General features: G+C 55.4%; 1 protein-coding gene across 1 annotated transcript in view; it reads left to right on the top strand.

Annotated features, from left to right (window-relative positions):
• Nucleotides 1–15,627, top strand: part of LOC124021411 (E3 ubiquitin-protein ligase TRAF7-like) — a 65,911-nt gene that overhangs the window by 38,210 nt on the left and 12,074 nt on the right. Inside the window, exon 23 of the mRNA XM_046336601.1 lies at nucleotides 10,902–10,910. Within this exon, the coding sequence (XP_046192557.1) occupies nucleotides 10,902–10,910 (9 nt within the window). The remainder of the gene's footprint in view (nucleotides 1–10,901; nucleotides 10,911–15,627) is intronic.

The raw sequence follows: 15,627 nt of genomic DNA, 5'->3' as shown, positions 1-15,627 counted from the left end.
AGTCGGACCCACCTTTGCCTCCAGAACAGCCTGACTTCTTCGGGGTATAAAACATTCCCCACACCATTACACCACTGCCATCAGCCTGTACCGGTGACACCAGGCAGGATCTGAGCAATGGACTCCCCAACGCCAAATTCTGTCTCTGCCTCCTTGAACCTCCTCAACGAGCAGTCTCCACCCACAGGACTGGGTGTTAGTCGTTCTCTCCTCAACGAGCAGTCTCCACCCACAGGACTGGGTGTTAGTCGTTCTCTCCTCAACGAGCAGTCTCCACCCACAGGACTGGGTGTTAGTCGTTCTCTCCTCAACGAGCAGTCTCCACCCACAGGACTGGGTGTTAGTCGTTCTCTCCTCAACGAGCAGTCTCCACCCACAGGACAGCTGACTGGGTGTTAGTCGTTCTCTCCTCAACGAGCAGTCTCCACCCACAGGACAGCTGACTGGGTGTTAGTCGTTCTCTCCTCAACGAGCAGTCTTCACCCACAGGACTGGGTGTTAGTCGTTCTCTCCTCAACGAGCAGTCTCCACCCACAGGACTGGGTGTTTGTCGTTCTCTCCTCAACGAGCAGTCTCCACCCACAGGACTGGGTGTTTGTCGTTCTCTCCTCAACGAGCAGTCTCCACCCACTTTACTGGGTGTTAGTAGTTCTCTCCTCAACGAGCAGTCTCCACCCACAGGACAGCCGCTGACTGGGTGTTAGTCGTTCTCTCCTCAACGAGCAGTCTCCACCCACAGGACAGCTGACTGGGTGTTAGTCGTTCTCTCCTCAACGAGCAGTCTCCACCCACAGGACAGCTGACTGGGTGTTAGTCGTTCTCTCCACAACGAGCAGTCTTCACCCACAGGACTGGGTGTTAGTCGTTCTCTCCTCAACGAGCAGTCTCCACCCACAGGACTGGGTGTTTGTCGTTCTCTCCTCAACGAGCAGTCTCCACCCACAGGACTGGGTGTTAGTAGTTCTCTCCTCAACGAGCAGTCTCCACCCACAGGACAGCCGCTGACTGGGTGTTAGTCGTTCTCTCCTCAACGAGCAGTCTCCACCCACAGGACAGCTGACTGGGTGTTAGTCGTTCTCTCCTCAACGAGCAGTCTCCACCCACAGGACAGCTGACTGGGTGTTAGTCGTTCTCTCCTCAACGAGCAGTCTCCACCCACAGGACAGGTGACTGGGTGTTAGTCGTTCTCTCCTCAACGAGCAGTCTCCACCCACAGGACTGGGTGTTAGTCGTTCTCTCCTCAACGAGCAGTCTCCACCCACAGCAGCTGACTGGGTGTTAGTCGTTCTCTCCTCAACGAGCAGTCTCCACCCACAGCTGCTGACTGGGTGTTAGTCGTTCCCTCCTCAACGAGCAGTCTCCACCCACAGGACAGCTGACTGGGTGTTAGTCGTTCTCTCCTCAACGAGCAGTCTCCACCCACAGGACAGCTGACTGGGTGTTAGTCGTTCTCTCCTCAACGAGCAGTCTCCACCCACAGGACAGCTGACTGGGTGTTAGTCGTTCTCTCCTCAACGAGCAGTCTCCACCCACAGGACAGCTGACTGGGTGTTAGTCGTTCTCTCCTCAACGAGCAGTCTCCACCCACAGCCGCTGACTGGGTGTTAGTCGTTCTCTCCTCAACGAGCAGTCTCCACCCACAGGACAGGTGACTGGGTGTTAGTCGTTCTCTCCTCAACGAGCAGTCTCCACCCACAGGACTGGGTGTTAGTCGTTCTCTCCTCAACGAGCAGTCTCCACCCACAGCAGCTGACTGGGTGTTAGTCGTTCTCTCCTCAACGAGCAGTCTCCACCCACAGCTGCTGACTGGGTGTTAGTCGTTCCCTCCTCAACGAGCAGTCTCCACCCACAGGACAGCTGACTGGGTGTTAGTCGTTCTCTCCTCAACGAGCAGTCTCCACCCACAGGACAGCTGACTGGGTGTTAGTCGTTCTCTCCTCAACGAGCAGTCTCCACCCACAGGACAGGTGACTGGGTGTTAGTCGTTCTCTCCTCAACGAGCAGTCTCCACCCACAGGACTGGGTGTTAGTCGTTCTCTCCTCAACGAGCAGTCTCCACCCACAGCAGCTGACTGGGTGTTAGTCATTCTCTCCTCAACGAGCAGTCTCCACCCACAGCTGCTGACTGGGTGTTAGTCGTTCCCTCCTCAACGAGCAGTCTCCACCCACAGGACAGCTGACTGGGTGTTAGTCGTTCTCTCCTCAACGAGCAGTCTCCACCCACAGGACAGCTGACTGGGTGTTAGTCGTTCTCTCCTCAACGAGCAGTCTCCACCCACAGGACAGCTGACTGGGTGTTAGTCGTTCTCTCCTCAACGAGCAGTCTCCACCCACAGGACAGCTGACTGGGTGTTAGTCGTTCTCTCCTCAACGAGCAGTCTCCACCCACAGCCGCTGACTGGGTGTTAGTCGTTCTCTCCTCAACGAGCAGTCTCCACCCACAGGACAGGTGACTGGGTGTTAGTCGTTCTCTCCTCAACGAGCAGTCTCCACCCACAGGACTGGGTGTTAGTCGTTCTCTCCTCAACGAGCAGTCTCCACCCACAGCAGCTGACTGGGTGTTAGTCGTTCTCTCCTCAACGAGCAGTCTCCACCCACAGCTGCTGACTGGGTGTTAGTCGTTCCCTCCTCAACGAGCAGTCTCCACCCACAGGACAGCTGACTGGGTGTTAGTCGTTCTCTCCTCAACGAGCAGTCTCCACCCACAGGACAGCTGACTGGACGTTAGTCGTTCTCTGTAAACCCTCAGACACTTCAGACGTGTGAAAGTCCCAGGAAGTCCAGACGTTTCTGAGATACTGGAGCGCCCGGCACCGACGATCGTACCACGCTCAAGGTCGCTCGTTTTTTCCCCCCGTTCTAACGTCCGATGGACCAGTAACTGATTGCCTCGATGCCTGTCTGCCTGCTTTATATAACAAGCTACGACCACGTGACCCACTGTCTGTGGTAGCGATCCATTATGGTGAATGGGACGGTGTACCTAATAAACTGTCCTGTGTGTGTCTGGAGGAGCGATCCATTCTGGTGAATGGAACAGTGTACCTAATAAACTGTCCTGTGTGTGTGTAAAACTATAACTCACCTTTTTTACATTTTTATTTATTTTAACCTTTTATTTGAACTAAAGTCGAGTTAAGAACAAATTCTAATTTACAATGACTGCCTCCTGCGGGGTCTGGGAAAATAGAAATAGTTATTTAAAACTATAACACACACATGTAGGACACCACACACATCACAACGAGACAACACAACATGAAAGAGACCTAGACGACAACACGGCAACACAGCAACACCTGACGACACGACAACAACACCTGACGACACAGCAGCAACACCTGACGACACGACAGCAACACCTGACGACACGACAGCAACACCTGACGACACGGCAGCAACACCTGACGACACGGCAGCAACACCTGACGACACGGCAGCAACACCTGACGACACGGCAGCAACACCTGACGACACGACACGACAGCAACACCTGACGACACGGCAGCAACACCTGACGACACGACACGACAGCAACACCTGACGACACGACAGCAACACCTGACGACACAGCAGCAACACCTGACGACACGAAAGCAACACCTGACGACACAGCAGCAACACCTGACGACACGGCAGCAACACCTGACGACACAGCAGCAACACCTGACGACACAGCAGCAACACCTGACGACACGGCAGCAACACCTGACGACACGACACAGCAGCAACACCTGACGACACGACACAGCAGCAACACCTGACGACACGACACAGCAGCAACACCTGACGACACGACAGCAACACCTGACGACACGACACAGCAGCGACACCTGACGACACAGCAGCGACACCTGACGACACAGCAGCGACACCTGACGACACAGCAGCGACACCTGACGACACAGCAGCGACACCTGACGACACAGCAGCGACACCTGACGACACAGCAGCGACACCTGACGACACAGCAGCGACACCTGACGACACGACAGCAACACCTGACGACACAGCAGCAACACCTGACGACACGACAGCAACACCTGACGACACGACACAGCAGCGACACCTGACGACACAGCAGCGACACCTGACGACACGACACAGCAGCGACTCCTGACGACACAGCAGCGACACCTGACGACACAGCAGCAACACCTGACGACACGACAGCAACACCTGACGACACGACACAGCAGCGACACCTGACGACACAGCAGCAACACCTGACGACACGACAGCAACACCTGACGACACGACACAGCAGCGACACCTGACGACACAGCAGCGACACCTGACGACACAGCAGCGACACCTGACGACACGACACAGCAGCGACACCTGACGACACAGCAGCGACACCTGACGACACGACAGCAACACCTGACGACACAGCAGCAACACCTGACGACACGACACAGCAGCAACACCTGACGACACGACAGCAACACCTGACGACACGACAGCAACACCTGACGACACAGCAGCAACACCTGACGACACAGCAGCAACACCTGACGACACAGCAGCAACACCTGACGACACGACACAGCAGCAACACCTGACGACACAGCAGCAACACCTGACGACACGACACAGCAGCAACACCTGACGACACAGCAGCAACACCTGACGACACGACAGCAACACCTGACGACACAGCAGCAACACCTGATGACACAGCAGCAACACCTGATGACACAGCAGCAACACCTGACGACATGACACAGCAGCAACACCTGACGACACGGCAGCAACACCTGACGACACGGCAGCAACACCTGACGACACGACACAGCAGCGACACCTGACGACACAGCAGCGACACCTGACGACACGACACAGCAGCGACACCTGACGACACGACACAGCAGCGACACCTGACGACACAGCAGCGACACCTGACGACACAGCAGCAACACCTGATGACACAGCAGCGACACCTGACGACACAGCAGCGACACCTGACGACACAGCAGCGACACCTGACGACACAGCAGCAACACCTGACGACACAGCAGCGACACCTGACGACACAGCAGCAACACCTGACGACACGACAGCAACACCTGACGACACGACACAGCAGCGACACCTGACGACACGACACAGCAGCAACACCTGACGACACAGCAGCAACACCTGACGACACAGCAGCGACACCTGACGACACAGCAGCGACACCTGACGACACAGCAGCGACACCTGACGACACAGCAGCGACACCTGACGACACGACAGCAACACCTGACGACACAGCAGCAACACCTGACGACACGACAGCAACACCTGACGACACGACACAGCAGCGACACCTGACGACACAGCAGCGACACCTGACGACACACACAGCAGCAACACCTGACGACACAGCAGCGACACCTGACGACACAGCAGCAACACCTGACGACACAGCAGCAACACCTGACGACACGACACAGCAGCGACACCTGACGACACAGCAGCGACACCTGACGACACAGCAGCGACACCTGACGACACGACACAGCAGCGACACCTGACGACACGACACAGCAGCGACACCTGACGACACGACAGCGACACCTGACGACACGACAGCAACACCTGACGACACAGCAGCAACACCTGACGACACGACACAGCAGCAACACCTGACGACACAGCAGCAACACCTGGCGACCGCGACACAGCAGCAACACCTGGCGACACAGCAGCAACACCTGACGACCACGACACAGCAGCAACACCTGACGACACGACACAGCAGCAACACCTGACGACACGTCACAGCAGCAACACCTGACGACACGACAGCAACACCTGACGACACGACACAGCAGCAACACCTGACGACACGACAGCAACACCTGACGACACGACACAGCAGCAACACCTGACGACACAGCAGCAACACCTGACGACACGACACAGCAGCAACACCTGACGACACAGCAGCAACACCTGACGACACGACACAGCAGCAACACCTGGCGACACAGCAGCAACACCTGACGACACGACACAGCAGCAACACCTGACGACACGACACAGCAGCAACACCTGATGACACAGCAGCAACACCTGACGACACGACAGCAACACCTGACGACACAGCAGCAACACCTGATGACACAGCAGCAACACCTGATGACACAGCAGCAACACCTGACGACATGACACAGCAGCAACACCTGACGACACGGCAGCAACACCTGACGACACGGCAGCAACACCTGACGACACAGCAGCGACACCTGACGACACAGCAGCGACACCTGACGACACAGCAGCAACACCTGACGACACAGCAGCAACACCTGACGACACGACACAGCAGCGACACCTGACGACACGACACAGCAGCGACACCTGACGACACGACACAGCAGCAACACCTGACGACACAGCAGCAACACCTGACGACACGACAGCAACACCTGACGACACAGCAGCAACACCTGACGACACGACACAGCAGCGACACCTGACGACACAGCAGCAACACCTGACGACACGACAGCGACACCTGACGACACGACAGCAACACCTGACGACACAGCAGCAACACCTGGCGACACGACACAGCAGCGACACCTGACGACACGACACAGCAGCGACACCTGACGACACGACACAGCAGCAACACCTGACGACACGGCAGCGACACCTGACGACACGACAGCGACACCTGACGACACGACAGCAACACCTAGACTGACTGTAGAACCATGATGTACTAGATCATCAGCCCGTGTCTGCTTTGTGTCCAACATGCCTCTTGTGCGGTCTCCCCGTCTCTCTCTCTCCCCGTCTCTCTCTCTCTCCCCGTCTCTCTCTCTCTCCCCGTCTCTCTCTCTCTCTCTCTCCCCCGTCTCTCTCTCTCTCTCTCCCCTCCCTCCCCGTCTCTCTCTCTCTCCCCGTCTCTCCCCCCGTCTCTCTCTCTCTCTCCCCTCCCCGTCTCTCTCTCTCTCTCCCCCGTCTCCCTCTCTCCCCCGTCTCTCTCTCTCTCTCCCCGTCTCTCTCTCTCTCTCCCCCCGTCTCTCTCTCCCCGTCTCTCTCTCTCTCTCCCCCGTCTCTCTCTCTCTCTCCCCGTCTCTCTCTCTCTCTCCCCGTCTCCCCTGTCTCTCTCTCCCTCTCTCTCCCCGTCTCTCTCTCTCTCTCCCCCGTCTCTCTCTCTCTCTCCCCCCGTCTCTCTCTCTCTCCCCCCCGTCTCTCTCTCTCTCTCTCTCCCCTCTCTCTCTCTCTCTCTCTCTCTCTCCCCCCGTCTCTCTCTCTCCCCGTCTCTCTCCCCCCTGTCTCTCTCTCTCTCCCTCTCTCTCTCTCTCTCTCTCTCTCTCTCTCTCTCCCGTCTCTCTTCTCTCTCTCTCCCCTCTCTCTCTCTCCCCCGTCTCTCTCTCTCCCCTGTCTCTCTCCCCGTCTCTCTCTCTCTCTCTCTCTCTGTCTCCTCTCTCTCTCTCTCCTGTCTGTCTCTCTCTCTCTCTCCTCCTGTCTCTCTCTCTCTCCCCTGTCTCTCTCTCTCTCTCCCCTGTCTCTCTCTCCCCCGTCTCTCTCTCTCTCTCTCTCTCCTCTCTCTCTCTCCCCCTGTCTCTCTCTCTCTCCCCTGTCTCTCTCTCTGTCTCTCCCCTGTCTCTCTCTCCTGTCTCTCTCTCTCTCTCCCCCTGTCTCTCTCTCTCCCGTCTCCCTGTCTCCTGTCTCTCTCTCTCTCTCCCCTGTCTCTCTCTCTCTCCCCTGTCTCTCTCTCTCTCTCTGTCTCTCTCTCTCTCTCCCTGTCTCTCTCTCTCTCTCCCTGTCTCTCTCTCTCCCCCTGTCTCTCTCTCTCTCTCTCTCTCTGTCTCCCCTGTCTCTCTCTCTCCCCTGTCTCTCTCTATGTCTCCCTGTCTCTCTGTCTCCTGTCTCCTGTCTCTCTCTTGTCTCTCTCTCTCTGTCCCTGTCTCTCTCTCTCTCCCCTGTCTCTCTCTCTCTCCCCCTGTCTCCTGTCTCCCCTGTCTCTCTCTCTCCCCCCTGTCTCTCTCTCTCTCCCCTGTCTCTCTCTCTCTCTCTCCCCTGTCTCTCTCTCTCCCTGTCTCCTGTCTCTCTCTGTCTCCTGTCTCTCTGTCTCTCTCTCTCTCTCTGTCTCCCTGTCTCCTGTCTCTCTCTGTCTCCTGTCTCTCTCTCTCCCTGTCTCTCTCTCTCTCCCCTGTCTCTCTCTCTCCCTCTCTCTCTCTCCTGTCTGTCTCTCTCTCTCCCCCTGTCTCTCTCTCTCCCCCTGTCTCTCTCTCTCTCCCCTGTCTCTCTCTCTCTCTCCCTCCTGTCTCTCTCTCTCCCCCTGTCTCTCTCTCTCTCTCCCCTGTCTCTCCCTCCCCTGTCTCTCTCTATGTCTCTCCCTGTCTCTGTCTCCTGTCTCCTGTCTCTTTCTCCCTTTGTCTCCTGTCTCTCTCTCTCTGTCTCCTGTCTCTCTCTCTCTCCCCTGTCTCTCTCTCTCCCCCTGTCTCTCTCTCTCCTGTCTCTCTCTCTCTCCCTGTCTCTCTCTCTCCTGTCTCTCTCTGTCTCCCTGTCTCTCTCTCTCCCCCTGTCTCTCTCTCTCTCCCCTGTCTCTCTCTCTCTCTCCCCTGTCTCTCTCTGTCTCCCCCTGTCTCTCTCTCTCCCCTGTCTCTGTCTCTCTCCCCTGTCTCTCTGTCTCTCTGTCTCCTGTCTCTCTCTGTCTCCCCTGTCTCTCTCTGTCTCCTGTCTCTCTCTGTCTCCTGTCTCTCTCTGTCTCTGTCTCTCTCTGTCTCCTGTCTCTCTCTCTCTCTCCCTGTCTCTCTCTCTCTCTGTCTCTCTCTCTCCCTCTGTCTCTCTCTCTCCCTGTCTCTGTCTCTCCCTGTCTCCTCTCTCCCCTGTCTCTCTCTCCCCCTGTCTCTCTCTCTCTCTCCCTCTGTCTCTCTCTCTCTCTCCCTGTCTCTCCTGTCTCCTGTCTCTCTCTCTCCCTGTCTCTCTCTCTCCCTGTCTCTCTCTCTCTCCCTGTCTCTCTCTCCTGTCTCTGTCTCTCTCTCTGTCTCCTGTCTCTCTCTCTCTCCTGTCTCTCTCTCTCCCCTGTCTCTCTCTCTCTCCTGTCTCTCTCTCTCTCCCCTGTCTCTCTCTCTCCCCTGTCTCTCTCTGTCTCTGTCTCCCTCTCTCTCTCTCTCTCTCTCTCCCTCTCTCCCCTGTCTCTCTCTCTCTCCCCCTGTCTCTCTCTCTCTCTCCCCTGTCTCTCTCTCTCTCCCTGTCTCTGTCTCCTGTCTCTCCTGTCTCCTGTCTCTCTCTGTCTCCTGTCTCTCTCTCTCCCCCCTGTCTCTCTCTCTCTCCCTGTCTCTCTCTGTCTCCTGTCTCTCTCTCTCTCTCCTGTCTCTCTCTGTCTCCTGTCTCTCTCTGTCTCACTCTCTCTGTCTCTCCCCTGTCTCTCTCTCTCTCTCTGTCTCTCTCTCTCTCTCCCCTGTCTCTCTCTCTCTGTCTCTCTCCTGTCTCTCTGTCTCCTGTCTCTCTGTCTCCTGTCTCTCTCTCTCTCCCTTCTCTCTCTCTCTCTCCCCTCTCTCTCTCTCTCCCTGTCTCTCTCTCCCCCTGTCTCTCTCTGTCTCCCTGTCTCTCTCTGTCTCTCTCTCTCTCCTGTCTCTTGTCTCTCTCTGTCTCCTGTCTCTCTCTCTCTCTCCCCTGTCTCTCTCTCTCTCTCCTGTCTCTCCCTGTCTCTGTCTCTCTCTGTCTCCCTGTCTCTCTCTCTCTCTCTCTCTCTCTCCCCGTCTCTCTCTCTCCTGTCTCTCTCTCTCTCTCCCCTGTCTCTCTCTCTCTCCCTGTCTCTCTCTCTCTCCCCTGTCTCTCTCTCCTCTCTCTCTCCTGTCTCCTCTCTGTCTCTCCTGTCTCTCTCTCTCTCTCTCCCCCTGTCTCTCTGTCTCTCTCTCTCTCTCTCTCCCCCTGTCTCTCTCTCTCTCTCTCTGTCTCCTGTCTCTCTCCCTGTCTCTCTCTCTCTCCCTGTCTCTCTCTCTCCCTGTCTCTCTCTCTCTCCCTGTCTCTCTCTTGGTCTCTCTCTGTCTCCCTGTCTCTCTCTGTCTCCTGTCTCTCTCTGTCTCCTGTCTCTCTCTGTCTCCCCTGTCTCTCTCTCTCCCTGTCTCTCTCTCCCTGATGTAGGTCCCCCTGTCTCTGTCTCAAACCCTCTCAGAAGGTGTCTCAATCCTGTCTCCATGACAACCCTCTCTCCTGTCTCTCTCTGTCTCCTCCCACAGCTCCTGTCTCTCTCTCTCTCTCCCTGATCTCTCTCCTTGGTCTCCTGCCCTCTCTCTCTGTCTCCTGTCCTGTCTCCTGTCTCTCTCTCTCTCTCTCTCCCCTGTCTCTCTCTCCTCCTCTCTCCCCCTGTCTCTCCTCTCCCTTTCCTGGTGTCAGTCTCCAGACTTCCTCTCTGTCTCTTCTCTGTGTCAGACTACCACCATCACACCACTACTATCACCTGTCCTCCACCATCACCTGTCCCCTCCACCATCACACCACTGTCTATCACACCTCCACCATCACACCACCACCATCACACCACTACCATCACACCTCCACCATCACACCTCCACCATCACACCTCTCTCTCCCCTGTCTCTCTCTCTCTCCATCACACCACTACCATCACACCATCCTGTCACCACCACCATCACACCTCTCCCACTCTCCACCACCCCTGTCCTGTCACATCTGTCTCAACCACCACCATCTCTCCCTGTCTCTGTCATCACACCACTGTCATCTCACACTCTCCACCAGCACACCATCACACCACTACCATCAAACCATCACTGCCACCATCACACCATCACACCACCACCACCACACCACTACCATCTCTCTACACCATCACACCACCACCATCACACCACTACCATCTCACACCACCACCAGCACAACCATCACACCACTACTATCACACCTCCACCATCACACCACTCAAGGCCATCAAGGTACACCGTTTACCACCATCACACCACCACATTCACACCACCACCATCACACCACTACCCATCACACCTCCACCATCACACCACCACCATCACACCTACTATCACACCATCACACCATCACACCACCAACATCACACCACTACCATCACACCTCCACCATCACCACCTCCACCATCACACCACCCATCACACCACTACACATCACACTACCACCACCATCACACCACTACCACCACCTACCATCACACCATCACACCACCACCATCACACCACACACCACCACACCACTACTATCTCACACCACCACCATCACCATCACACCACCATCACACCATCTGCCATCAGCACACCATCACACCACCACCACCACCCATCACACCACCACCATCACACCATCACACCACCACCATCACACCACTACCATCACACCACTACCATCACACCACTACCATCACCACCACCATCACACCACCACCACCACACCACTACCATCACACCACTACCATCACACCACCACCATCACACCACCACCATCACACCATCACACCACCACCATCACACCACCACCACACCACTACCATCCACCACTACATCACACCTCCACCACCACCATCACCCACTACCATCACACCACCACCATCCACCATCACACCACCACCATCACACACCACTACCATCACACCACCACCATCACACCACCACCATTACACCACTACCATCACACCATCCACCATCATCACACCACTACCATCACACCACCACCATCACATCACATCACACACCACTACCATCACACCACCACCATCACACACCACCACCATCACACCACCACCATCACACTACCATCACACCACTACCATCACACCACCACCATCACACTACACCACACACCACCACACCACCACCATCACACCACTACCATCACACTCCCACCATCACACCACTACCATCACTCCACCACCACCACTCATCACACATCACCATCCACTACCATCACACCACCACCATCATCACTACCACCACACCACCACTGCCATCACACCACCACCACCACACCACCACCATCACACCACTACCATCACCACCACACCACCATCCACCACTACCATCACACCATCACCATCACACCATCACCATCACACCACTACCATCACCACTACCATACACCACTACCATCACACCATCACCATCACACCACTACTATCACCGTCACACATCACACCACTACCATCACACCACTACCATCACACCACTCCATCACTGCCATCACACCACTACCATCACACCATCATCACATCACACCACTACCATCACACCACTACCATCACACCATCACACCACTACCATCACCCACCACCATCACACCACCACACCACTACCATCACACCACCACACACTACCACCACCATCACAAATCTCACACCATCACACCACTACCATCACACCACTACCATCACACCATCACCATCACACCACTACCATCACACCACTACCATCACACCATCACCATCACCACTACCATCACACCACTACCATCACACCATCACACCACTCCCACCATCACACCACCACCATCCCACCACCACACCACTACCATCACACCATCACACACACACCACCACCATCACACCACTACCATCACACCACTACCATCACACCACTCACCATCACACCACTACCATCATACCACTACCATCACACCATCACACCATCACACCACTACCATCCCACCACCACTACCATCACACCACTACCATCACACCAATCACCATCACACCACTACCATCCCACCACTACCATCACACTACCATCACACCCACCACCATCACACCACCATCACACCACTACCATCACACCACTACCATCACACCACCCATCACACCACTACCATCACACCCACCACACATCACCACCATCACACCACTACCATCACACCACTACCATCACACCACTACTATCACACCACACCATCACTACCATCACACCACCACCACCACACCACTACCATCATCACCATCCACTACCATCACCACTACCATCACACCACTACCATCACACCACTACCATCACACCTACTACCATCACACCTACCATCACACCACCCATCACACCTCTCACCATCCATCACACACTACCATCCACCACCATCACACCACTCACACCACTACCACCATCACACCACTCACCACCACTACCATCACACCACTACCATCACACCACTACCATCAAACCACCATCACATCTTCACCACCATCACACCACCACCATCACACCACTACCATCACACCACTACCATCACACCACTACCATCACACCACTCACACCACTACCATCACACCACCACCATCACACCACTACCATCACACCACTACCATCACATCACCATCACACCACTACCATCACATCACCACCATCACACCTACTCACTACACCACTACCACCACACCACTACATCACACCACTACCATCACACCACTACCATCACACCACCACCATCACACCACCACCATCACACACCACCACTACCATCACACCACTACCATCACACCACTACCATCACACCACTACCATCACACCACCACCATCACACCACCACCATCACACCACTACCATCACACCACCACCATCACACCACTACCATCACACCACTACCATCACACCACCACCATCACACCACCACCACCACACCCACTACCATCACACCACCACCACCATCACCTCACACTACCATCACACCACTACCACCACACCACTACCATCACACCACTACCATCACACCACTACCATCACACCACCACCATCACACCACCACCATCACACCACCACCATCACACCACCACCATCACACCACCACTACCATCACACCACTACCATCACACCACTACCATCACACCACTACCATCACACCACCACCCATCACACCACTACCATCACACCACCACCATCACACCACTACCATCACACCACTACCATCACACACCACTACCATCACACCACCACCATCACACCACCACACACCACTACCATCACACCACTACCACACCCACTACCATCACACTCCACTACCATCACACCCACTACCATCCACCACTCCACTCACCACTACCATCCACCACCACTACCATCCATCACCACACACCACTACCATCACACCATCCACCTACCATCACACCTCCACCATCACATCACTACCATCCACCATCCACACCACTACCATCACACCACTACCATCACACCACTACCATCACACCACTACCATCACACTCCACTACCATCACACCACTACCATCACACCACCACCATCACCACCACCACTGCCTGTCACACCACACCACACCACTACCACACCTGTACCACCACACCCACTACCATCACACCACTACCATCACACTCCACTACCATCACACCACCACTACCATCACACCACTACCTATCACACCACTACCATCCACTGCCACACCATCCACCATCACACCACTACCATCCACCACTACCATCACATCACCACCATCACACCACCACCATCACATCACCAACATCACACCACTACCATCACACCACCACCATCACACCACTACCATCACACCACTACCATCACACCTCCACCATCACACCTCTACCATCACACCACTACCATCACACCACTACCATCACACCACCACCATCACACCACCACCACTACCATCACACCACTACCATCACACCACTACCATCACACCACTACCATCCACACCACCATCCACCACCACTCCCACCACCACACCACTACCATCACACCACTGCCATCACACCACCACCATCACACCACTACCATCACACCACCACCATCACACCACTACCATCACACCACTACCATCACACCACCACCATCACACCACCACCATCCACCACTACCATCACACCACTACCATCACACCACTACCATCACACCACCACCATCACACCACCACCATCACACCACCACCATCACACCACCACTCACCCCACCACCATCACACCACCACTACCATCACACCACCACCATCACACCACTACCATCACACCACCACTACCATCACATCACCACCACACCACCATCACACCACACCACTACCATCACACCACTACCATCACAATCCACCACCATCACACCACCACCCATCACACCACTACCATCACATCACCACACACTACCATCACACCACTACCATCACACCACTACCATTACACTCCACTACCATTACACCACCATTACCATCCATCACCACCACCATCACACCACACCACTACCATCACAATCCACCACCATCACACCACTACCACATACCACTACCATCACACCACCACCATCACACCACCACCATCACACCACTACCATCACACCATCACACCTCCACCATCATTGTTTACCATCACACCTCCACCATCACACCACTACCATCACACCACTACCATCACACCACTACCATCACACCTCCACCATCCACTACCATCACACCACTACCATCACACCACTACCATCACCTCCACTACCATCACACCACTACCATCACACCTCCACTCACCCTCCACCATCACACCTCCACTATCCATCCACATCACACATCCACCATCCACCTCCACCATCACACCACTACCATCCATCCCACCACTCCACACCATCACACCACCACCATCACTACCATCCACCATCACACCTCCCACTACCATCACACCTCCACCATCACACCACTACCAT

Source organism: Oncorhynchus gorbuscha, unplaced genomic scaffold (assembly GCF_021184085.1).
Source record: "Oncorhynchus gorbuscha isolate QuinsamMale2020 ecotype Even-year unplaced genomic scaffold, OgorEven_v1.0 Un_scaffold_1102, whole genome shotgun sequence".
Classification (NCBI taxonomy): Eukaryota; Metazoa; Chordata; class Actinopteri; order Salmoniformes; family Salmonidae; genus Oncorhynchus; species Oncorhynchus gorbuscha.
Note: the sequence above shows the minus strand (reverse complement) of the source record. Positions and strands in the feature narration are given on the sequence as shown.